Genomic DNA, 25030 nt, shown 5'->3' with positions numbered 1-25030 from the left:
AGGAAGGGGATGAGACTCGAGTCACAGAAGCTGGATCTTTGAGTTTTATTGGGGAGGGGAGTCCGTTGTAGTGTAGGAAGTTAGACCAATAGGTCTATACCTGCGAAATAAAGTGTTTTATCTGGTCCCTCTGGAATTGCACAGACCACCTCAGAAGAGCTGGGCTGAGGAAGAAGCCCCCCCTGTTCCCTTCCCCTCCTGTAACTTAGTGTCATCCAGTTCTGGGAACCAGGGCTTCTGTGGAGGCCAACACCTGGTGTTGACAGTGTACCCCTTTGGTGGTTGGCACCTGGCCCTGCAGGACTCGGTGAGCTGCCCGCCCAGCGGGGTTCCAGTCTCTTGCCAGCATGCACAGAAAGGACACCCCGCAGGTCCACATCTGTCTGACCACTGGCCCAAGTGGGGACAAGGCCCCAGCCTCATCTCTCAGCCAGGCTGGCCAGGATGCCAATGAGATTGTCCAGCCCCAGCAAATAGCCGTCTTCGCGGTTGCCCTCTTCCCAGGGCCGCCGGTGGTCCAGGATCTGGCCATCTGGGAGTGGTGTAGTCTTGCCAAAATCGATGAGCCACACACCAGCGCGATGGCAGTGATCATGCACGAAGAGGAGTGAGCTGCCAATCACCTGCAAGCCCCTCACAGTGAGGCCACCATCTTTCTCACAGAACAGGCCCCCCCACACACACACTAGTCCCACTCCAGCCTTTATAGACCTGACCCAACACCTGAGCCCACCAGCCTCTTACCTCGTGCCTCCTAAAAAACTCAGAGACCTCCAGGGTGTCCCGGATCTGCTGCAGGCGGTTCAGATACCTCCTCTGGAGAAGGTGGGGTGGGAAAATTAATGACACACTAAGGAAGGCCCTGCAAACATCAGCAGGCACCACGCATGTTCAGCTTGGCAAACAGGCTTGTGAGAACGACCAACCCCCACATGGTCCACCAAGGAAGGAACGTGCACAGCGAGATAAATGCTACCATTTATCACCCGGGTCACACAGACCAGGGATGACAAGGAGCCAGCCTTGGCTTCAGGAGTTCCAGCAACTCAGGGTTCTGGGAACCAGCTCTCACCAGCACTTCCGCATCTCCTTGCATGAACTCCTCAAAGACGCGGGTCACCTGCTCCCGGCTTCGGGTAGTCTTGAAGTCTGTGCTGCATGAGCCATCGGCTTTCTGAAGGAGGTGGGCAGGGAGTGTCAGGGGCCGGACCCGCCTGGGGGGAGAGGATCATGCAAGGGCAACCTGATGGTACCATCTCCCCATCCCCATGTCAACTTGTGGGGACCACGAGAGGACCGCCAGAGGGTGTCTCTTGGTGGCGGTGAGGGCAGGTGGTGGACAAACCGGGAAGGTCACCACGCAGGGTTGGACTGGACGAGAGGCGAGGCTGGTGCAAAGCGCAGGGACCTGGCCCACCTTGATGCCCTCGATGCGGAAGCCGAGCGTGGTGCTGGAGCTGATGCCCTCCCGCCACTGCATGTAGCGCGGTTTGGTGACCGCGCGCTGCGCGTGCTCCTCCTCCGTGGGCGCCTCTGGGTCCACGGCCAGCATTTTCTTGTACATGTCCTTCCTCAGCTTGGGCCGCTCTCGGGCCTTGGTTAGTTCCTCCTCCAGGTAAGTCCTGCGGAGATGCAGGCAGGGGTCAGGGCATGAGGGAGTGCCCACAAAGACCCCAGCAAGCACTCGACCTGGCACGGCTTTCAGCGCTCGTCCCGGACCCTTGGCCCCCATGGGTTCCGCCCGGCCCAGCACCCGAACCTGACGCCCATCTTGCAGTCAAGCACGCAGGGCCCATCGAAGCCGTCGAGGAGGTCCTGCAACTGCAAGTAGCTTTCCCCATCGCGCTCCACTACGCCGTGGAAGGCCGGCACACAGCCACGCAGCGCGTCCGCCATCAGGCGCGCCAGGCAATAGCGCTCCGGCTCCGAGCTGCGCTTCAGGATCAGCCCGCTCGTGCCCGCCGCCTTGAAACTCCCTGCAGAGGGACTCCATTTAGCGTCCCTCCATGTAGTGCTGCTGGCCCCTTCCTGACCCAGAACCCCACTCCCACCCGTCATGATGCTCACCCGTGTGCCCTGCCAGCTGCACCCAGGCGTAGCGCTTCTTGAAAGGGCTCATGACCGGCAGATTCACCATGGTCCGAATCTTCTGCCAGTGGCTTTTCTGAAAGCGACACGGTTCCATTCTGCAAGTCGGCATCTCAGTAATGCATAAATCCTCCCTATTCTGGAACAGGGGCTCGCCCGGATCCCAACCCTGGAAGCAGTTGGAGGAAGGATGGTTCGTTTGTTCCTTCATTTCACTCACTCACTCACGGAAAGTTTATTGTGAGCAGTGAGGCAGGCATTCAGACAAGCACAGAGGTCATTCAGCTTCCCAAGTAGACTAAAAGAGCCCTGCGCTTAGCTTCAGAAGGCTCATGTTTGCACCCCAGCTCTGCCACTTGAAAACTGCATGAGCAGGTTACTAAATTGCTTTACCAAGTTTGGTTTTGTTTGGTGGCAGTAGGGTTTGAATTCAGGGCCTTGAATTTGCAAGCACTCTACCATTTGAGCACTCCCTCAACCTGATGGTCACGGTCACCTTGATACTTAATTCTCAGATCTACCAGCAGGGAATTTCTGAATAGGTCTGGGGTAGGGACAAAAATGCCTCAGGAGATTCTGGGGCCTAAGAAACAAGCCTGTATGTATCAGTTTCTTCACCTGTAAAACAGAGAAGTAGCTACCCTTTCTGCATTGTTGTGAGTAGTAAATGAGGCTTGAGTGTGACAGGCAATCTGCTTCCAGTTCCTTGGCATGAAGCAGAAGCTAGACAAACTAGAACATAGATTCACTCACTTGGGATGTCAGTTCCTCTCATTTAGGGAAAAAAAAACACCATCAACCCTTTACACAGGACCCCTGCAGAGAGGCTAGCCTGGCAGATTTGCAGAAAGGATGGCCTGGGGCTCCCAAAGACCCTCTCACTGTCCTCGGATTCCAACTCCTGAGTTAGCAAAGCCAAAGCCCAAAGTACCCTTGGTCTGGACCCAGAGCCCTGAGCCCTGAAGGTGGGATGCCAAACAAAGGGCCTGTCACCTTAGACAAAACTAGCAGGGAAATGTAGGTGTGTGGGGGTGCACCCCTTTCCTCAGGACCATTGCTCTAGCCTCCACCCAATCCTGACAGCATCTCATATACTCTGGACCTTTCTGCTTCCCACTTCAAACTCAGCAGTCCTGTGTCTCCTCTCTGAAGTACACATCTGTGTGTCCACTGCCTCCTCCCAGGGGTGCTGGCCTTTTAGGAGTTACTTCTGTGTGTTTGCAAGACTAGAGCCCAGGAACCCGTCTCCCTGCTGGCAGAGAGTGCTAAGGAGAACTGAGAAGGCGATGCAGTAGTGGACCATAAAGTTTTGCCCATAGGAAGGAGAGGGGGGGGTGGAGATGACAAGGCACTGGGCAGGCGGAGAGTGAGCACAGCTGGTTCCAGACCTGGTGTTCTCACTCTCTGGCTGAGTGAACTCAACCAAGAGCTGGCATTTGTGTGAGCCTGTTTCCTCTGGGCGGATTTAGCGGCTGTTCTAACGCAGCCACCATTTGCTGACTACCTACTGCATGCCAGCCACCTTCTCATCTTCCCTCAGACAGCACTACTCTGACTTTCCTTCCAAGGTCCCTACATGGCATACTAGGGGCGTGATCACATATCCAATCCTCAGGGATCTGGGGGTGTAGCCAGAAGCAGCCCACTAGCAGCATGACATCGCTTTCAGAACTCCCTTTTAAAAGCTTTAAATACATACAAGGTTTGCATTCTGCTGCATAATAAATCCAAGTTTTATTATAAACTCCCCACCCCCAAATCCTCAAGGAAAATTCCAGGAAGGTGACTTATGTACCTCCCTTAGGCTCAGCAGTAACTTCAATCTCTTCCCCTATGTTTTGTGTGAGAGTCGGACACGGTGAGGTCCACATCGGGCAGGGTATGATTAGTCCCCTTGTGTAGGAGGGAACTGGGGCTCAGAGGAGTTGGCATCACCTCACTCCCTGCCTCCAGACGCCCAGTCTCTGGCTGAAGCTTTTACCGCCCTGCACTTCCCTTCTCCCATGGTCCAACGCTTTCCAAAGTCCATGCTACCATCCTGTCACCCTTTGGGGATCAAATGGAACACCTCTTGAGAAAGGGTTTTGTACAAGGTGAAGCGATTTGAGCCATAAGGTGCTGTGAGGGCTTTGATCTCTGAGAATCACTGACTTGGGCCTGGGGACCGTTCCCCTCTGGCTAGACATCTATGCCTTCATCCAAAGGAACGGCTTTTAACAGTGGAAGCTTCGGGCAGTTTTAGGAGTCTGCCAGCAGAATTTGGGGAACAGTGCGGCCAGAATGGACTCAACTAAAGGATACACCTACTTCTATAACCACCCTACAAGAGGGAGGTTAGGTTGTGTGAGGGAATGCACTATGTTTCCTTCTGGAGTTCTGTGGATGCAATGACAGGGCTGGGGAAGGTACAGGGGGCCTGGTAGACAGGGTGTGATAAGCCAGGCATAGTGCCTGTAGCCCCAGCTAATCAGAAGGCTAAGGCAGGAGAATCATTTGAACCCAGTAATTCCAAATCACCCTGGGAGACAGCGAAACCTGGTCTCAGTTTTAAAGATGGCTCCATATTGGTGGAATGCCTCAAGTGGTAGAGCTTAGAGTGCCTAGCAAGTATGAGGCCCTGAGTTCAAACCCCAGTACCCCCAAAAGAAAAAAAAAAGGCTCTATGTGGCACACTACCACTTGGTTGACGTGTGATAACAGCATCACCTTGTCACCTATTCTCCCTATCCTGGTTTTGGGTTTCACAGGAGCCAGCTAAGAGCAGCAGTGACTAAGGCTGGTTGTAGCTGTGTAGGTCAACAAAGGGCTTTGCTGCTCATTATCTTAGCTGAACCTCACAGCAGCCTTCTGAGGTTTCCTATGACAGGATGTATCACACATCCCTTGCCAGTAGTGGACATGGTCAAGCAAGGAAGGAGTTGATGGCAGTGTTCTGGAAAAATTCACTGCCATAACTTTCTGCAGGGAACATACTGCATTCGGAATGTATCCGAAAAGCTTTTTGGAGAATCATTCTTGGGTGGGTGGGTTGGCAGGTAGGTGGGTAGGGATTTTAGCTCATGTGTAACAGCAGGGAAGAAAATTTTGAGCAGGTGAGACTTATCGGAAAGCAGGCTATCGGAAAGCAGGCTTTTGATGTTACAGGGTGAAATCTAGCTGCCAACGAGGCCAAAGCCCCATCTTTTGGCTCACCCCTCTCTTGGAAATCAACACATAGCCAGAAGGCAGGGGAGCTGTGTGGGAGGCTCCTTGATGAAGTCCCAGGAGGACCCTCTGATAATTCCTTACCCCCAGGGCTGAAAGGGAACAAGGTTTCCATAGGCAAGACTTGGCTGGATCCTAGCCCCAGACCCTCCCTTGTCTATTTCTATGGAAGCCTTGAGGATACCTGCTTCTCATGTCACCTAGCCTAACCGGTGTCAGAACAGACCTTTGACTCTGTTTTTGTTATCACCCCGCTTGCTCCTCCAGTCATCTGTTTCTGGTTGAAGCTTTCTGCCAGCCCAATGCCCTCCCCATGTTCCGGTTGTGCCTGTGGTGGTGGGAGAGCCATCAGTTTAAATTTATAAAGTGATTTGCACTAAGGTATAAGTGACCCACGACTTCACAGTCCCAGGAGCGTTTCATTTTCAAAAAGGAATCTGTTAACCTAAATTCTGCTCTATAATTAGTGCAAAGTGATGGGGGGCGGTTCTGAGTCCAGGAGGGGACATCATCCAGGTCTCCTCACCTCTCCTAGAGCACTGAGAGAGGAAAACCAGATGAACAAGAGCTACCCCTCTCCCACAATTGCTCTAGGAGGCAGACAAGGCCTAAGAACACAGTCATGCCAGCTGCCCCTGGAGGTAGGCCTCCAGCTCCTCCCTTGGCTGGCTTGTGTGGTTTCCCTTCTCTGGGACATTTTCCTCTCTCTACCAGAGGAAAGGCACTGGAGAAAACCAAGTTGCCGGGTCTCAACTATTCTGCTGTGGTCTGGCTGTACCCTGGTCTTAGGAGGAAGAAGTTGTCTGCACCTGGCAGAGGCAGCCAGAGCCTTCCAGGGCCTCGGGTCTGCTCAGGCTGGAGTGGAAGGAACTGGCCAGGTGGCAGCCCTGGAGTTCAACCGCAGCACCTTCCCCCAGGTGCATCCTTCAGCCTGGGGAAGACCTATAGGCTGCTGGGACAGGCTGCAAGGCAAAGTCCGCTCCGGGCCTTTCCACGCGGGCGCAGGCAGCCTCTGTCAACAGCTCCTGGCTTATCTGTGTCGCTGTGGCTGTTTGCCTTCGGGGAGGCCCCGGCGGACTGAGGGGGTTGGGAAGGCCTGGAAGACGCAGCCTTAGAGCTGGAAGGGCTTTCAGCGGCCACCTGCACCAGCTCCAGGCGGCCCCAAGAGAAGCGGAGGCCCAGGGTGGCAGTGGCGGACCAAGACGCCCAGGGATCGGCAGTGACAGATCCTCAGAGTCCTGACCCCTACCGGGGCTGCTTACACAGCACGCCTTCCCCCCCGCGTCGCTGGGTCCCCGCGAGCGGAAGAGGGAAGCGGGGCGTGCCCTGGGCTCCCGCACCGCCGCGCCCTTCCTCTGTGCGTCCGCCTCTCAGGTGTCAGGGATTTGAGCGCGGGAGAGGCCGATCTAATGCTCAGGCTCTTCTGATGAGGACCTTCGAGGGTCCTCTCCCTGCGGCACGTTCCGCGGTCTTCGAAACCTTTGGTGACATTCACCCCGGTACGTAGGTCAGAGCAGCCCAGGAACGATCACCGGGCAGAGTGAGCTTGCCCTTCGCGGGAAAAGGATGAGGCGGGCTGGTGACTGAGCCCCCGCACCTACACCTGGCGGCAGGGTGGGGGGTGTTCCTGCTCGTGGCAGGCTGTTTGGTTTTCTCTTTTTTCTTTTTTACCTCTTGTGTCACAACCCCCTCCCCCTCTTCCTGGATACTGTAAGTCTCGGAGGCTCACTGAGTCACGGAGCCACTGCAAGTCGTTACAGTCTTCTTGGCTCTGTCCAACCCGAATGTCCGCGGAGCCTGGGTCCGGAATGCCCACTGTCCCACGGCGTGCAGGCGACCCGGGCGCGTGTTCGTGGCTCTTAGTCCAAGTCGCCAGCACCCGGCTTCTGGGAGGACCTGGGGACAACTGGAGGCAGCGGACGCCCCTCTTCTCTCCCTCCGCTCCAGGGACACTTGCGTAACTTGGAACTAGAGCAACTCCGCGCTGACTGCGGACAGTTAATTTAAGTATTTGGCCTTGGTTAAAACAAGGGGGACAAGACGGCTGTCCCGGGAGGTGCACACCCTTTAAGGGGCGGGAGCGGGTAATGACTTTCTTTCACTCTGGCCTGTTTAAATCTGGCCCCAGAACATCCAGGTTACAGAGGCAGTGACTAACAAGCTAATCCTGTCCCCCTTCAGCCTCAGTTTACCTTCCTGCCACGCTAAGGAGCAGTAGGCGGGGTGTCTGGGGTACGCACCAGGGGCTGCATTCTGCTCCCATCCCGCGCCCTCCCTTCCTGCGTCCACGCCTCGTGCGGGCGCCGGGAGCAGACGGCAGCGGCTCCCTAGCAGAGCGGGGAGCGCCGCTCCACTCCCACTCAGGAGAGGGAAACCGTGGCAACGGCGGGGGTGGGGCCGCGGCTCCGAGAGGGGGCGGGGAGAGCGAGGCGCTTGTTCGCCCCTCTCTGAGGGTTCGCCCCGTAAGGCTCAGCCCCTCCGATCCTTCCAGTCCTTCCTCACGGTCACCAAAAAGCGCTCGCCCACCTCGCGGGTTCCCAGTGGCGAGTCGCGTACTCCTCACCAGGGTCAGACGCCCCAGGACCCAGCTGTGACCCTCCAGCCGAGCAGGGGTGCAAACTGCCAAGACCACCCCCATGTTCCCCCCAAACAGTGAAAGTCGGACCCTCCGCGAGGGGCGCTTGGGGAAGGACTCGGTCCTCCGCGAGCCTAAAGCTGTCCCCAGCGCGCAGCCCCCGCGCCCGGCGCTGGCCCCGCCCCCGCGGCCCGTACCTGACCCACGTCCTCGCTGGCTTCCAGCTGCACGTTGCCGCGGCTCCGGCTCTCGCTGTCGCTCAGCAGATCGTCCTCCGAGTCCTCGAGTAGCGACGAGCCGGTGGAAGACAGCGACGAGGTGGAGAGGCGGCGTGGCTGCTGCAAGTGCGAGCCCACTGCCGGGAGGCAGTCACCCTCTGGCTCCGGGGGCCCAGGGCTGGCCGGGGGTACATCTGGCTCCTCGGCTGTCACGGTCAGCTGCGGGATCACCCGGGCAGGGGCAGCCCGCGGAAGCCCGTTGGGGACCTGTCCCCCACGCCGCTTGGCCCCGCGGGCCCGAGGATCCCCTGCGGCGGCGGCGGCAGCGACCGCGGCGCAGCGCGCCTCGAAGAGCAGGCGCAGCTCTCCGACGCTCCGGCGCGGGGTCCGCTCCAGCCCAGGGCTGCAGGACCCCGCGCCCCCCGGCTGCGCCATGCCCGTCGGGCCCCCGGGCAGGGTCATTTCCCGACACAGGAGCAGCAGCCGAGCTGCGGGTGGGCTCACCCGCCAGCCCGCGGCGCGGCGGGGACTGGAGACGCTGAGCGCCTCGGGCTTGAGCCTGCCCCGGGGCGGAGCCTCCGTGCCGCGCGCCCGGCCCCGCCCCGGCCGCGCCCCCCGCCCACTCCTTTCACTTTCAGAGAAAGCGCGGGCCTCCCCGGGCCCTCGCTCCGCAGCGGAGCTTCTCGGTTGCTCCTCGGGGTGGCAGGGAAGCCCAGGCTCTGCTGGCAGAAAACCCGGGCCGGGTCCCCGCGGCCTCTCCACCCGCCCTCAAGGAGGCGGAGGGACCGCCCCTGCCCCCGGACCCTTCTGCCTTCCCACGCTTTGGGGCTGGGATGGATTCTTCCTGGGGGCTCCAAGGAAGCTCTCCAGCAAGGAGCTCCCCGGGCGCCTTTCCGTGTTCCATCCATCCCAGGAAAAGGCTTCTAAGTCTTGAGCTTTTCTCCCGCCCGCGCCTCTCAGCACAGAGATCAAGGCCAGCAGCCTCCCAATGAAGCCACACCCCAGGGTGTGCGCCCAACTGGAGACTCTGCTGGCTGCTCCCCACCCCACCCCCATCCCTGAAGGTCCCCACTTCCTGAAGGGTAGAGAACAGGTCAAGAGGTGGAATCTGGATCTCTCCAATTGTCCCGGCCCAGTCCTGGCCTGCCTTCCCCTCCTCACCCCCAAAGCTGGTGTGCTGAGCCCTTCCTCCTCTCACCCCCCCCCCAACCTTTTGGAGCTGGGTGCCTGCTGTGTGGCTTTAAGCAAGTCATTACACCTCCCTGAACTGCTGATTTTTCCATTGCATGGTGGCTGTCCACCTTACAGGATTGCTGTGAGAATAAAATTCAAAGATGTTTCCAGGAGTGTAGCTCAGTGGCAGAGTGCTTGCCTAACATCGAAATTAATCCCAGTACTTAAAAACAAAGAGTGAAATCTTTAAAACCTGAGTGCTTTTTAGTGTGATAGTGGAGGCCAGACTCTCAGGCTCACCACATTCTAGATGGTATTTGACAGTCTTTCACCCCCTTGGCCCATTTCCCCACTTGTAAATTTAGGGAAACTCACCCGGCCCAGGTTTGTGACCATGCTACTACTGGGAAGGGAACACTGATGTTGAAGTTTCAGACACAGCAAAGTTCTTATCATGGTCATGGCTGAGGAAGCCTTTGACCTCTTCGTGTGTTGGTGGTCAGTGACCTGCAAGGCCACTTTGAACAGAGGCCAGTTCTTCTGCTTTCCCCAAATGCCAGAAGAGTAAGGATTCCCATCAGGCATTAGTGCCAGGGATTGTTGGGACAGAAGGCAGGAGCAATCCCTTACTGGCAAAGGCCACAGGAGGACTTGCCTTTTCTCTTCCCCCTTTCAGTGGGATTCAAGGATTGTCTAGAAAGAGGGAAAGGAAGGGTTCAGAGGGAGAACTGGAGCCTTCCACAAAGAAGAAAGGAGACCCTGGGAGACTGACAAAGGAAGAGAAAGAATGGAAGAGTGGGGGGGAGAAGGAAGGATGGAGGGAGCGAAGGAGTGAAAGAAGGAAGTACATGAGTTTGAACTCTTGACTCCTCTGTGGAGAAGCTGGGACATGACATGGTCACCTTTTCTGGGGCACAGAGGTCTAAAGGACTCTGGGTGTTTGTGTGAGGCGACACTGGAACATCCATACCTGGCACCTGCCCCTTCTTTCAGAGCCTTGCCAGCCTGTAGCAAGAAGGAGCTGTTCTCAGTGAGTGGGCTGCCGGCAAACCTGAGACCTACCAGAGTTTGCAAGGTAGGAAGGCAAATAGGAGGAGGGAACATGTCCTGTGGACCCGTATGGGCAATGCCATGGGTCCAAGTAGACTGGGCACTACATATATCTGTATAGGCAATACTGGGGTTTGAACTCAGGGCCTCATGCTTGCTAAGCAGGCACTCTATCATTGAGCCATGAGCCATGTGCCCAGCCCAAAAAACCTTTCTTCTTCTATTTTTTAAAGACAGAGGATTTCTGTGTAGCCCAACCTGGTCTAGAACTAATGATTCTCCTGCCTCTGCCTTCCAAAGTACTGAGATTACAGGCATGAACTGCCCCACTCAGTAAAACAACCTATATTCTTGAGGCATCAATGATCCTCAAGTTGCTTAGAGTCCTGTGCCCTGCTCGGCACAGGTGGCTCACACCTGTAATCCTAGCTACTTGGGAGGCTGAGATCAGAAGGCTCAAGGTTCAAGGCTGCCCTGGACAAATAGTTCAAAAGACTCCATCTCCAAAACAACCAGAGCAAAGCAGACTGGAAATATGGCTCAAGTGGCAGAGTGCCTGCTTTGCAAGAGCAAAGCCCTGAGTTCAAACCCCAGTCCCACGAAAAATAAGTAAATTAATAAAGTGTCCTGCTTCCTGAGTTGTTTTTTTTCTTCTTTTGTGGGAATATTCCTGAGTGCTCACCCCTGTCCATGACCTTCAGGATTTATCATACCTGAGGGCTGCACCCTTCCTGGAGGACAACCCTGGGCCCCAAAAGCTGGGAAAGGAAGGCCTAGAAAATGGGGTGGGTAAGATGAGGGGTTTCGGGGCTTAATTTATCTCTGTCCTCCCACAACCCTCTCTCAGGACAACTCCAGCAAAAGGAGCAAAGTCACTGCTTGTCACCCCCTGCCAGGCCCAGCATAGAGGACAAGCAGGGGGAGAGAAGGGAAGGGAGAGGACCTCCTGAATGGAACACCTGTTGCCTCTCCAGAGGGAGCCAGCTCTGTGGTGGAGGGGAGGGGAGGGGTCAGGCTGTTATGTTCCTGGGTCCAGGTGGTACAGAGTATCATCCCCGTGACAAGTCATGTTCTGGGGCTTTGTGGCCTTCCAAGGGACTTTCCTTTTTGTTTTTGGCAGTATTGGAGTTTGAATTCAGGTCTTCAAGCTTGCTAGGCAGGCCGTCTACCACTTGAGCCACGCCTCCAGCCCCAAAGGACTTTCTGAACTCAAGATTCCAATATTCTGTGGCAATACCTTTGACTCACTCATTCATTCACAGAGCAAACAAACTTCTATTGAGTAGCTGCTATGAACTAGACATTGTGCTAGGTGCAAAGTCCCCTGACTGGGAATGATGGTGTGTTATTTTTGCATCCTTATGGAAGAAGGAAATCAGAAAAGATCCAATCAAGAAAAAGGGCACTGGGATGCCAAATGGCTGCCTGCACTCTGTTTCCAAGGGACTGTTAGCCAGGCCCTCAGTGTCTTCATGCTCTCTCAGCTGCTTCCTGCATCTGAAACATTCCCGAACTCTGGTAACTCTGATATCCTGCTCTGCCCAGGGCCCAAGGACAGGTCTCTTTCTTCTGAAAAGAGCAATGAATAGCTGCCTGCCTGACAGATGGGCTCCAACCCCAACCCAGACCCTTTTCCTTGCTTCTGAGTTTCTCTATAATCTTTGTCCCATCACTGACCGACCAGACTTTATGGAAATATTCTGGGATAGGTGAAATGATAGTTTAGTAGGGCATGGGATCCAGCAGTGTTCCCTGACCCTCTGCAAATCTCTTGTCTAAGACAAACAAAATGTGTCACCACACCTGTGTATGCACAAGAACATAGTCGCTCTTGACACACTTCAGAAACAAGGTTTTGGTCCCTCCAGGAGCCTGTGTTCCTGTCTCCTCCCTGTCTCCAGGTCTCCCAGTGGAAACCTCAGAATCTCTCCCAGCTGCAATGTGGAGACAGAGAGGGCTTGAAGAGTCTGAGTTAGGGACTCTGTGTGAAGAGAAATACAGTGACCTCCCTCCCTCACGACGCCACTAGGGAACGTCCCTGCATTTCCTAATCGTGGGAGTCAGTCGTGGGGCGCAGCTCCCAACCGCATTTGAGATCTCGGTGTCTGCGGGTGTGACCTCCACTCAGAGCGCTTGGTGGCCCAGTCCGCAGAGCATCAGTGGCGGGGCGGAACCAGGAGCTATGGGGAAGTTGGGCTCAGCGGCGGCCGCAGGAACATCTGGCACGTGGTGCCACGCATCAGGGGCGGGCCTGAGAGCCCGCGACTCCGGGAAAGTGCCGGGGTCCACGCCTGGGGACGCGGCGGGCACAGTGCGGGTCCCGCGGCTCTGCTGGCCCCTCTGCTGCGGCCTCGCTCCCAAGCCTGGGCGGAGAGTGGGGACCTGGGGCTGAGCCCGGGGCCATCGGAGCCGTCGGGGGCGCGGCACACCAGCCGACGTGCGCGGGCTACCTCGGTCTGTTGCAGCCGCGTTCCTTGAACCCGAAGAACTGAAAGTTTGCGCTTTTGCTGCTGGCGGGCATTTCCCGGTGTGGCGCGGGGTCTTGCAGGAGACGCAAGCCGGGTGGAATGGCCCAGAACGTGGCGGCCCGGCAGAATGTCTGCTTGGTCTTTCCCCCTCCTTCTCCAACACGTTAATTGGGAGTCAGCCGCGTGCCAGGCCGGGGTGGGTGCTGGGGATGGGAGGAGATGAGCGGTGAACACCAGTGGTCTCCGGGCTGGGGTGGAGACCGCGCTGGGGGCGGGCGGCACCCAAACCACGGGGATGTTGGCGAAGGCTTCGCGGAGGAGGCGACTTCTCCGCTGGGTGCTGAAGGGCGAGGGGGAATTGCGAGAGAAAATCGATGGAGACAAACCCGCGCATTCCTGGCCAGGCGAATGCGCGCGCGCGTGGCTGAGCATTGCTCCACATCCGCACGCGCTCAGCAAAACAGGGCCACCCACAGTAAATACTCGGTAGGAGGGAATCCGGTATTTTGAAGACGGTAGTTATCATGGGAACGATAAGAACTCTGTTGGACTCTTGAGTTTTACTCTTGGTGGGGGTAAAGAGGGTTTTTTTGGGGGGTGGAGCGGGACTGAGGTTTGAACTCAGGGCTTCACGCTTGCAAAACAGGCACTCTAGTGCTTAAACCACCTCAGTCCATTTTGCTTGGTTATTTTGGAGATGGGGTCTCAAACTATTTGCCCAGGTGGCCTCAAACCTGGATCCTTCTGATTTCAGCCTCCCAAGTTGCTAGGATTAGAAGCGTGAGCCACCCTCCATCAGCCAAGACTCACAGTATTTAAAAGGAGGTGCAGTTAAGGACCAGAGGAATTGACAAGGGCAGGCACAAGCCGTCACCCACCTTCTCTGTGAAGGTTCACTGAAAGACCCACTGCCAGTCAATGGGAACCCCAACTTGGAGGCAGAGTTCATCCCCCAGGTACCTAGGTGGGAGCCACCTAGTTTCTGGTCCTGCCCTCTGCCCCATGCCCTGCAGCTTTTCCCCATTCCACAGGCCCAGCAGCCCCTTCCATCCTGACCACCATCCCTGGGGAGTGGCCTGGCCAACTCTTTCCAGCGCCTCTCCCCCAGGACCCAGTATCTTTCTCTCAGATTTACTGAACCTCTAGGGGGGACTGGAACATTTAACATTTAGCACACAATTCATGACAGATTATCTGTGTGCTGAGATGGTACCCAGGGAGCACTCTGCCACTGAGCTACACCCTTCCCCCCACCCCAAGGCTATCTTGGATTTTCATCCTCCTTCCTCAGCCTCCTGAGTTCTGTATATTATAGCCCAGTGCAGATCACCCTCTTTAAAGGATGCGGAGCCTGCCTAGCAAGCATGACGCCCTGAGTTCAAACCCCAGTACTGCCAAAAAAAATAAAAAAATAAAGATGGGGAGCCTGTGTCCCAGAAGAGTTAACTAGCTGAGCCCTAGATATTAAATGGTGGAGGTGGGATATGAACCCTGCACCAAGCCAGGCTGCCTCATGGCCCTTGGCCACAGACTGGAATCCTCGACGTTTCTATGCTCTGCTGGTTGACCCCTACCCTCGGTCAAGAAACTCCACCTCCAGGTTGCACTCACCAGCCACTGGGGGCTGGCCAGCCACTCAAGGCAGGCTGCAGTGGCCCCCCCTTAGAGGTGTTCTCCCCAATCCTCCTCCCACCCCCACCCCCCACCACCCCCAAGATTGCTTAGTGGCTACCTTTGGTCTGAAAAGTCACTCAAAACATCCAAGCTGAGTTCAATGGCTTCCTGGCTCCCTAAAGCTGCTGCCCTGAGCACCACAGCTATTACAATGGTCTCTTCCTGGAAGCTGGGGAGATGAAGGTGACCACCCACCACCCTTTCCCCTTTACTCACACAGGAGGCAGCTGATGCGGGGGGGGGGGGGGATGAGGGGATACGTGAGGGGCTGCCCCACAGCCCCGATACTGAGCTAAGCTTGTTGACTGTGTTGTCTGCTGAATCCCTGCTTTCTAGGCCCACTGCTCCTAGCAGTCAAGCAGAAGGAGCTGGAGAAAGTCTCAGTGGGCACACTGGCAGGCTAAGTCCCATGAACCCAGAGGCAGGTTAGGACTTGGCTCCTACCACTGTGTGACTGTCCTCTTTCTCCTTCCCATCTCTGGAGAGGGAGGATGATCCAGGATCTTCTTGCTTCTTAGCTAAAATTCTGTCAGAGGTTCAGATACAGCCTCACACTTCAAGGTGCGGGGCCTTTACAAATGTCCCTTGCTGGTAAAGGAAAGTGTTTCCTCCATAGCCATAGTCTAGCTTCACACACAGGGTAGACGCAAAACAGGAGCGAAGGACCTGTGCCTAGGCCAGGTGAAAGCTGTTAGGTCCAGATTCTCACTTCTTTAAGCTTACTGGTCTCTTACCAAGACAGGAAGTAAACCAGAAGTGGAGGTTGCTCTAGGTCGAGGCAACTATCCTACCAAGAAGATTCTGGGGAACCAGGCTGTTGAAGAGTTGAGAACAGCAACTTCCCCTTCTGGGGGCGCAGGGCTAGAAGGGAAGGAAGGAGAGGAAGAAAGAGTAGCCCTCTTGGACTTTCACACATGGCTTTAAGGAATGCTACTCGGATGCAAGCTGTGGACTAAATCTGACCCTCTATTAAAATGGCAAAGTTTATTTACAAATATCTGTACAACTTGAGTGACAAGTCAGGATTTCACAGAAACAAAGAAAACAAAAGCATTCTTTTTGGAGGGAAGTTGTAGACAGCAGAATTTCCCTGCATCTGTCAGAAGACAGACACACAGACCTGTATCTGCCATGAGCTAGGTATGAGAACATTGGCCCTCTTGATTCTTGGAAAGAACTGAACAAAGTATAGAACAGCCTTGGGTGCCGCGCCCTCCAACACTGAAACCACATTAGGGGTGCAGGGGGTACTGAGGCAATTCTCCAGCACAAGAAATACTGTGACCCACCCAGAAGCCCAGCCAGTGGACAAAGCTAGTGTCATGCCTGGTGGAGACCCTGACTCAGAGGCCCTGCTGAGCTGTGACAAAGCAGATGCTGGGCCTCCATCCAATCACCAGACAGGCTACCTGGCTGCCATGTTCACTTGCAGTCTTCTTTGGTTGGCTTTTCTCCCTGCTCTGTGCTTTGGCATCTTGGCATGAAGGTTTTAGCAGCGGCAGGTGGGGAGGTAGTGGCAAAGTGGCTACAGGGTGATGCAGTTTTAATAAAAATTTTATTACACAGCCATAACGTAATTGACACTTCTCCAAATCCAAATGATACTAAATACAGATCTACATGGTGGATCAGAATGACTCCAGCAAATTATATGGATGCTAGGATTTTGTCTCTAAAACCAGTAAGAAAAAAAAAAAAAGGTCCAAGTTTGACATGATAGGAGAGGTCCCAGCAGCTCTTGGACTCTGCCAGAGTCCCAGCAATGTTTAACAGTCTGTGATTCCGCACTTACACGACAGTCTATAAAGAGCTTTGGTCAATGGACTATTCAAGTATATATGATTTTAATGAGTCCATCACCACTCCTTCGCCCAACCGAACTGTCACAGCTGCCACACAGCTGTGTTACACTCGTATTTACCAGTTTTACAGTCACAATACTTCCTTAAAACAATCCGTTGCTGCTTATTTAAAAGTAAAAAATGTAAACTAAGTTAAAGCAACACTGACGCTCTACTCAATCAAGGAGAGTTATCAAGTTCATTTTTATGTTTAAATACAATGTAACTCCATGATTTCCCATCATCCCCCTTCCCTATACAAAAAGTAGAGTGAAGTACAGAGTAGAGCTTCTGGATTCCTCTCCCTCTTGTGGAAATCTGCAGCTCTCAGCCATTTCTTTAGCGTGGTTCTTGGTATATACAGTCAGCTGTACTTTGTTCTGAACAGATTTGTTAAACGCCACTTTTATTTACACTTGGAGCTTTACACCTGAGAATGATTATCAAGCAGTCAGCTTATCTCTTTTCAAACATTTCATAGTGACATACACACCTCTTGCTGGCTTCACCCTAGCTGCACACCGAATATGCTTACCATATTCATGGACACACACCGCACGTGCTGGTAACATCTGGAACCTAAACCTTTTTGTGTTTGCCTTCCACATTCCCATTGAGTAATTTTTCTTGAAAACAAAATGTTATTCTTGCCAAAACATCAAACATAGTCACTAGGGAGAGATAGGTACACTGGGTTGGAACAAGACACACTCTATGTTCAGTCAAGAAGCTGCTGGCTGTCCCATGGGATGAGCAACGCTTTCCCTGCCCTCCCTGGAACCTCCCATGGGCTTCCCTCTGGCCTGCCAGGACACAGCCTGCAGGGGAAGGGGGGTTAAACTGTGGAGATTTTTCCAGGTGGTGGGGGAGGTGACGGGGAAAGGAGGGGAAGTCACACAGCTACAGCAGTCAGGCCTGTTTAGTAAGAAGAATCACATTTAATGAGTTTCTTTCTTGCAGTTTCAGATGCTCAAGTACAGCTGAAAAAAATCTGAAACAGCTATAGACCATGACAGACTGATACAAAGAGTACTGCATTTTAAAAAAATGATAAAAAAAATCCACACACTCACACACACACATACACACACACTCTCTCTCTCCCCCCCCCCCCCCCGCAAATTAGACCCCCCTCCCTCCCCACAAATGTACACTTTTTGGAAACTGAACTGATTTTGAAAACCCCTCTTCCACAGAGATGGGAAGAAGAGAAAGCTGAGGAGAGAGGAAGGAGGACCGCAGGTGCCCAATCCCCGCTCCCTCCACAAGGGTCAGGTGCCAAATGTTCAATGGTCCGGCCCAAGGCAGTCTGGAGAGGAGACTGTCCAGTGCTGCTGCTCTCGCCCCCCAGGGGCCAGCAAGAATCCCAGCTCCATGGTAATACTGAATGCGTGCAGAGTGGCCAATGAACTGTGCTGGTTTAAAAAAAAAAACAAAACGGCACACACAAATCTAAAGACATGGAAAACCGCCCAGACAGCCCAGATCCACTCTGGGTGAGGCCCAGGGCTTGGTGGGAGATGGTGCAGACAAGGGAGGTCTATACAGCAAATGGTTTATATTACAGAAGACTGGCAGTTTAGAGTCTCTTCCCAGTTCAACTGCTGCTCCAGCCCAAAGAGGGCAAACCAAAGGAAAAGAGGAGAGGTGAGACACTGATGGGACATGCAGGGTCAGAAGCAGCAGGCTGGGCACGCTCAAATAAGCCCCCGTCGTTTTTTGTAGTCTTCCAAGTTCAGTGATCTCCTTGGAGCTCCATCCTTGGCAGGTGGAGCCTTGGAGGTGATGGCCAAAGCCTTTGACTCTGAGGAAAGAAGGGTGAATTGGCTGTGAAGTACCTGTAAAGGCCTACTTCACAAAATGGCCGCTGTGGATACTGATGCAGAAACCCCCATTTCTTTCCTGTCAGGCCTCCTTGCCGGCCATCTGGAGCCATCACCACTCCCCAGCCCTCACATACCTGAGCTGGGAACCTGTAAATCAATCTTCACATCAAAATCATGAACTTTGAATAAGTCTTCTGACAGGTCACTGGCCGACTTAGAATTCAAATCTTTATCCTTTCCCTGACCCTGCAATGAGGAAAGGAAAACTAATTATAAAAGCAGAAATGCAAGGAGATTTCAAGAAGCAGCAGCCATTAATGGTCAAAGTTCTCACACTCAAGTTCATTAGAGTTTCCTATTAAGACCCTATTTATTTAAAATAAAAATTTTTTTGGCAGTACTGGGGTTTGAACTCAGGGCCTCATGCTTGCTAGGCAGGCATGCTAGCACTTGAGCCACTCCACCAAGTTCCTCTTTTAAACATTTCTTTTTTAATTATTGCAAATTTACTTTTTAAATTCATTTATTTATTTGTGTGTGGGGGAAACCTAGGGCTTCACCCATGTGCAGCAAGTGCTCTGCTGCAGACCTACACCCCCAGCCTACGATCCTTTTCAGATTCTCTAAGCAGAAGGACAGCCAAAACCATGCATAAAGTACTTTCTTTTCTGAAGCTCTTTTAGGCTTCAAAGTGGGAAGGAGAAGGAAGGCTCATGTTTGCCTTATGTGAATAGAAAGGATAAGTTTAAGATAGCCAGCTACCTTCTAACCCAAGATTTCAGGAATTCCTGAGGCTCCATAGTTAACTGAGGTAGAAAATTGCTTTTAAGTGGGCAGTTTCTCTCAGATTATTTTTATTTTTACTGTTTTTTTTTTTTTCTGGTGGAACTAGGGTTTGAACTCAGGGCTTCCTTCTTGCTAGGCAGGTGCTATACCACGTGAGCCACACCTCCAGTCCATTTTGTTCTGGTTAGTTTGGAGATGAGGGGGTGGTCTCATGAACTATTTGCCCGTGCTGGCCTCAAACCTGGATCCTCCCAATCTCAGCCTCCCAAGTAGTCAGGATTATAGGCGTGAGCCTCAGTGCCTGGCTTGTGTTACTTTTATAAGTAATACCTTTTTGACCAGCTCAGGCCAGCTAAGATACTTGCCCAGGGTCCCAACCAGCAGCCTAGCTCTGCAGCGATAGGTGGTTAGGTACTGTACTTGCCTTGCTCATTTCCTTTGGAGCATCTGGTAACACCCCAGAACCATATTTTGCATTGAGCTGGGCCAAGATGGCAGCTTGAACAGCTGGGTCTCTAGACTGAGAGAAAATAAGTTATTTTAGAAACTTCAACATTCAAACTCCAGCTGCCAGATTCTTTCCCATCTAGTACTACTAACATCACAAGTATCACAGTGGACTCATTAGCAGCTCCGTGGAGTTTTCCTCAGGCAGCAAAAAAGGGCAATTAAAAGTGTCAAAACTAAACCCAGCCCAGCCAGGTCCAAGCTAAGTACCACATTACAGGTTTAGTATCCCTAGTCTAAAACTCCAAAATCCACAATGCTTCAATATCTAAAACACTGTGTGCACCACAGTACTCAGGTACCCCAAGTGGAAATTCCACCTGACCTTATGTGCAGTCAAAATGCAGGCATACTAAAAACATGATAAAAAAATTACCTTCCATGATGTGTACAGTACACATGAAATGAAAATGAATTTCACTGTAGAGTTTGGTCCTATCCCAAGTCATCTCATACAATAGATGTAAATAGTCCAATTTCCAAAAAACCTGAACTCTGAAACACTTCTGGCCCCAAGCATTTTGGATGCAGGCTACTTGCTCAGTACTAAAGTCTTGAACTGTAAGCCCACCCTGGTATACGGGGGTAAGTCCCTGGCCTTCACAAATCCATGCCAGGTTTTCACTACCCATGTGCCCTATGGCTAGATACAAAGGAAGTATCCAGACCCAAGAGCTGGAGGCGAGCAAACCCCAGCTAGAAAAACATTATTTTTAACTTCTTTATTAATTTCCTAATGGAATTCATTTTATGTCCTAGAATCTAGGTCCCAGCTAAAAATGTCCTCTTTAGGCACTCACGTTAGAAACGATGGTAGGTTTGCACTGCCGCCTGGTGAAGGGGTCCATCTGTTGGTTTTTCATGTTATGACTTTCAGCCTGAAACAGAGAGCACAGATGCATTAGGCTTCCTTCCTCTCCTCTCAATTGCCGCAGCTTACATGTAAATAACATCTTTGCAAAGGACTGAGAAAGGTCAAAAGCCATCTATCCTCTTCCCTTCAAGAACACCAGAACAGAAGGCGGGAATTGTAGCTCAGTGGCAGAACATGTGCTGAGCTTCCCAAGGGTTTAATCCCCAGCATGCAAGGCAGATATAGGGGCAGCAGTCAAAAATCAGAAACTGTAAAAGTGAGTGTCAGGGTAAGACAGGGCAGATGACTGCTGCTTTTCATCATAAGTTAATAAATTACATGGGGTATGTGTGTAGCAGACAGCATGTATGCTAAGTGCATATGCATGTTATTTCAATAATTTAAAAGATAAACTGGGTAACATGGAGGAAAGATTTCATGTCATTTCATTACAGATTTTTTCAGCGATCCAGATAAAGTTGTCTTACTCACCACAAGGGCCTTCTCGGACTCCACAATGTTCCACTCCCGGTTCCGCTGGTTGATGTAGCTATGTGGTGAGTAAGAGGGATGAGTCAGTGGGCTGAGAGGAGGGAGGGAGACACAGAGCCCTGACCCCAGAGATCTGTGAAGTCTGTGCAGCACAGTGTGTACAAGGCCACACGCTGGCTTGCTAATTCTGGCAAAGGTCTGGGGACCAAGGACAGGGGCCCAACCAAAACAGGCTCAGTGACACACCTGATGGCAGATATGTTCTTGGTCCGCTGGCGGTCCAGGGCCTCTGCCCGCTCCTCCAGTTCATTCAGCTGGTCTTGAATTTGTTTGGCCTTGTCCTGATCCCCCAGGTCCTCAGCCATGGCCTAGACACAGAGAGATGTGTGAGCTCTTGGCTCTGACTAGCTCTCTATCAAGTAACCCTGTACAGCACAGGCAAAGTTCCTCATGTGATGAATGAATGACAGGAGATGTGAAGGAATAGTGAAAAAGCACTTACAAATACAAGGTATACATTAAAAAAAAAGAAAAAAATTCACAAAACCAAAAATAAGCAAACAAAAGCAAATATAATTTGTACAGTTTTTCTTACAGTAGTAATACCTTCTCATATAGCAACCTGGCTCTGGGCCCCCAGCACATTAACATTAGAACCCAATCCCAAATGGCAAAGTGATCCTAATAAGGCTCACCTCCTCCCAATGTGAGGAATGGAAAAGCACTCACCACAGCGGGGCTTGACAGTATCATTTGTGTGATCAGACCAAATGCTAAATGCCCCTGAGGTCTATTTCACTACACACAAAACTAAAGTGACTGGAAAGTAAAGGGAATAGAACAAACAAGTTTGATTTTAATTTACACAATGGAAAATGGCCAGGGAATGCTGCTTGGGGGTCACAGATACATTGTATTGCTTATAATCGAGCCTAGAATTTTCTCTCAATCCTGTCACCAAACTTGGCAGACGATGGGCAAGGTTGAGTTCTGGTATTTCCTTACTCAGTGCGAGCCCTTACCTTTTCCTTCAGCAGCTGAGTCTTCTTCATAGCATAGTTGGGTGGGGCTTTTCTGAACCTCTCTTTCTCTTTTACAATCTGTACCAGAGAGGAGACACCAGCAGTGAGGCATTCCTAAACTACTGTTTTAGACAGGCTAAGCAAGCCCATTTTGGAGGCAAGTAGCTAGTTAAAAGGGACTGCTCTTCCTAGAGCAGTGTCATGCCCCAGACAGAGCATGCAAGTTCATTCCAAGGGATACTGTGCTGCTTCCCAGGTCACGGAGAATCTTCCGGGAGAGTACGAAGGAGTATGAACCGATACACAGCAGAAGCCCAAGGGCCTGGTATCGTAAGGCTAGCCACTGTCCAAGAGAACAAAGATCAAAGATGTTTACCAAAGTGTTTTGGAGAAAGAAAGCGCTAGGAGGACCAAGCCAAGGAAAACACATGTCCCTGAATCCTGAATACACTTGGGGCTATGGAGTCTCATCTTGTGGACTGTAGGTAATAAGGTGGTGATATTAGCATCCCTCATCTTCCTTCATGCACAGGAAAAGCATCAAGATAAAAGGAAAGAAAGGAAAATCATGATCTTCTCTAAACAATCGTTCTTAATGACCCTCCAGGCTCTGTGTGGGGTAGTCGCTTACCTCTTCAATGTCCTGATCATTGAATTTATAATTGAGAGCTTCTTTAATAGATAACTCCTTTTTATTGATTTCATCTAGAGTGGGCAGCTGCATGCCAGCAGAGAACATCTGGATGAAAGCATGATAAAAAGGTTATCAGTGAAGGATTTAGGAGGAGACTCACTGCTCACAAACAATGGCTGGACAGTCTCTAGCTACTTACCGCTTCTTTCCACTTCATGAATTCACTTTCAGTGAATTCCTGGTTGGAGACAAACTCTAGACGGAACACTCGCTGGTCATTGCCATGCCTACGTGAAAGAAAGATGGTATCTCCAAGAATGTGCATGTTGATGACAAGACAAGTAAAGCGACCCTACCAGACTGTGCACTACCTATCTCTGTGACTCTCAATCCTGGCTACTTTTTGAAATCATCTAAGAAGACTTATAAAGATCAGCTGAGTCAGAGAAAGAACTGGGTACAAAGCAAATGGCTCAGCTGGCTCAATGGGCAGCCAGGATGGAGCTCACAAATGGAAACCAAGTGGATTTGGTCAGGGCTTCAAAAGTCAATTCACAATGAGAACTGCCCCGCCCCCACCCCAGGCGATCAGCATCAGGAATATGTAATGTAATGTCACTAACTGAATAATAAGCAAGCGCTGTTCCCAAGAGAGGAAGAACATGTTGTCTTTCTACTGACCACTGTCTTGGCAAAGTTAAGGTCTCAGTGCCATTCTCTTAGGGACCCTGGCCACTATAGCCCACTTGACTCTTTTTAAAGAAACCAGGGCTGATGATCGGGTGGGGATGTAAGACACCCTGGTGATCAAATCAGCCAGAGGACAGCAGCCAGCAGTCATGTCTATTACATGCTATTTGCTGTGTGATCCTGGTAAACTACTTCTATTTCTTCCTATATGGGGTCTTTAGAATTCTCATGCTGTTTTGCCTGTATCTGTTTTGCTCTCTTCTTTTCCTGATGCCTAGAACAGTGCCTGGCACATAGTGGACATTTAGTGAATATCTGCTGAGTGAATGACCCTCAATTTTACTAAAGTGGAAACTAAGCCCAGAAAGGTGGCCTGACTTGCAAAGATGAAGCTGGTTAAGTGAGACAGCTGGGACCAGAAGCAGCCTCCTGGCATGCTCAGAAGGAAAAGGCTGCTGGGCTGTAGCAGGAGAGTCCCTCAGACCTGATATATATCTTCCTTTCTACTACCTCATAGCCCTCGCTCCCCCATTAGAAAGAGCAAAGACAGAACACAAGCCTCCCTCCGAGGCCCTGTGGAACCCTATGGTGTTCACTGGTACAAGAGACATCACACTGGAGGTGATGACAGTCCCACTGCCAGTGTCTCTTACCGTAGTTGCAAGCCTTTGTTTGTTCTGGTGCCACCCAGCTGGTACACTTTGGCAGTTTCCACAACACCTGTGATCTCAGCCACCTAAGTGAAATGATAGAGACACCAGTAAAAGCAGACTTTCCGAGCTGGCCATACCACTCTTCTTTTGGCTGCATCTCCCCAAAGAGACAAGTGACCCTGTGCTGAGAAAAGCCCACAGCCACCAGATGTTCCGGGACCTGTTTCAGGTTTATTTATTTTTTATTTATTTTCTGGCGGTACTGGGGGTTGAACCCAGGGCCTCATACTTGCTAGGCAGGCACTCTACCCCTTTAGCCACTCTACCTGGCCTTTTCTGTGTTGATTATTTTTAAGACAGTCTCATGAATGAACTATTTGCCCAGGCTGGCTTAGAACCACGATCCTCTGGATCTCTGCCTCCTAAGTAGCTAGAATTACAGGCGTGAGCCACTGGCGTCTGGCTCTGTCTTAGATTTAGAAGTCAGACAGCCAAGCACAGAACGTCTTGTGCCACCGCACCCTGTTCTATGTTCATTTTGTTATTGTTTTTGTTTTTATATCCAGAGACAGGGACTTGCAGTGTTGCCCAGGCTGGCCTCAGACCCTTGATCCTCTTGCCTCACCCTCCCAAGTGCTGGAATTACAGGTGTGAGCCACTGTGCCTGGCTAACCCCTTCTTTTTATAAATGTATTCCCTGAGGTATGTGTTAAAGGAAGGAACACGAACACAGAGTCAAATGGTACCAGACTGTTCGCAGGGAATCATTATATTGAAAACAGAGCATTGTTCAAAGAAAGAAACACCAACCCGGTAAACTGGTTTGCTGTTGTGGTTTCCAATGCCAATCCGTACAAAACATCCTGTGACTGTTTTAGCAAAGAAGGGCATGTGACACCACCGCTCTAACTTGTGCCGTGACAACCGAACCCGATTCAGTTCTTCAGGTAATGAGACAGGCTGGGATTTTGGAGGGACCTCTTCTTTCCTGGGAGAGACACAGGGTGCTCATCAGAAGAACAGAAAACACAGGTGCACAATCCCAAACTCTCATAGTTGCCCATAGTATGTGGGGTGACCTGGAGGCTCCTCAGCAATAGTGGCGACTGTCTTGAATGGGATTCCTTCTCAGAAAGGAAATCTTGGGGAAGCCACAGGCCAGGAGCCAGAGGCAGCAGAAATGATTGTGCTGGGGAACGCAGTTCAGCAATTGTGCATGCTGAACCAAACCACATGCATGGCCCGAACAGAGCAACTGTGGAAACTACTAAGCTTC

The 25030-nt window shown here is 52.0% G+C and overlaps 2 protein-coding genes across 5 annotated transcripts in view; both read right to left on the bottom strand.

Annotated features, from left to right (window-relative positions):
• Positions 1-21: 21 nt before the first annotated feature.
• Positions 22-8625, bottom strand: Itpka (inositol-trisphosphate 3-kinase A). Of its 3 annotated transcripts, none has more exons than XM_074065702.1 (7): positions 8065-8621; positions 2068-2257; positions 1760-1976; positions 1418-1622; positions 1073-1174; positions 745-816; positions 22-623 (listed from the first exon to the last, which is right to left on the bottom strand). In XM_074065702.1, exons 1-7 carry the CDS (start codon positions 8545-8547, stop codon positions 420-422), a joined length of 1473 nt encoding a protein of 490 aa, XP_073921803.1. In that variant the 5' UTR covers positions 8548-8621; the 3' UTR covers positions 22-419. The 3 variants fall into 3 exon arrangements, 2 of the variants coding, with proteins under 2 accessions (XP_073921803.1, XP_020029812.2); XM_020174223.2 differs by having other exon boundaries at positions 2068-2164; positions 8065-8620; XR_012445423.1 differs by having other exon boundaries at positions 557-623; positions 1073-1214; positions 8065-8625.
• A 6792-nt stretch (positions 8626-15417) lies between these two features.
• Positions 15418-25030, bottom strand: part of Rtf1 (RTF1 homolog, Paf1/RNA polymerase II complex component) — a 45601-nt gene continuing 35988 nt past the window's right edge. For both annotated transcript variants that reach the window (XM_074065700.1, XM_074065701.1), the window contains exons 8-18: positions 24565-24742; positions 23755-23837; positions 22611-22698; positions 22409-22516; positions 21778-21855; positions 21002-21123; positions 20756-20813; positions 20211-20288; positions 19328-19423; positions 18252-18363; positions 15418-18095 (exon numbers count right to left, since the gene is read on the bottom strand). In XM_074065700.1, coding sequence (XP_073921801.1) covers positions 17989-18095; positions 18252-18363; positions 19328-19423; positions 20211-20288; positions 20756-20813; positions 21002-21123; positions 21778-21855; positions 22409-22516; positions 22611-22698; positions 23755-23837; positions 24565-24742 — 1108 coding nt within the window. In that variant the 3' untranslated portion in view covers positions 15418-17988. The remainder of the gene's footprint in view (positions 18096-18251; positions 18364-19327; positions 19424-20210; positions 20289-20755; positions 20814-21001; positions 21124-21777; positions 21856-22408; positions 22517-22610; positions 22699-23754; positions 23838-24564; positions 24743-25030) is intronic.

The sequence above is a fragment of the Castor canadensis genome, chromosome 2 (genome assembly GCF_047511655.1).
Source record: "Castor canadensis chromosome 2, mCasCan1.hap1v2, whole genome shotgun sequence".
NCBI lineage: Eukaryota > Metazoa > Chordata > Mammalia > Rodentia > Castoridae > Castor > Castor canadensis.
The sequence above is the reverse complement of the archived record's forward strand: the minus strand, read 5'-3'. Positions and strand labels throughout refer to the sequence as shown.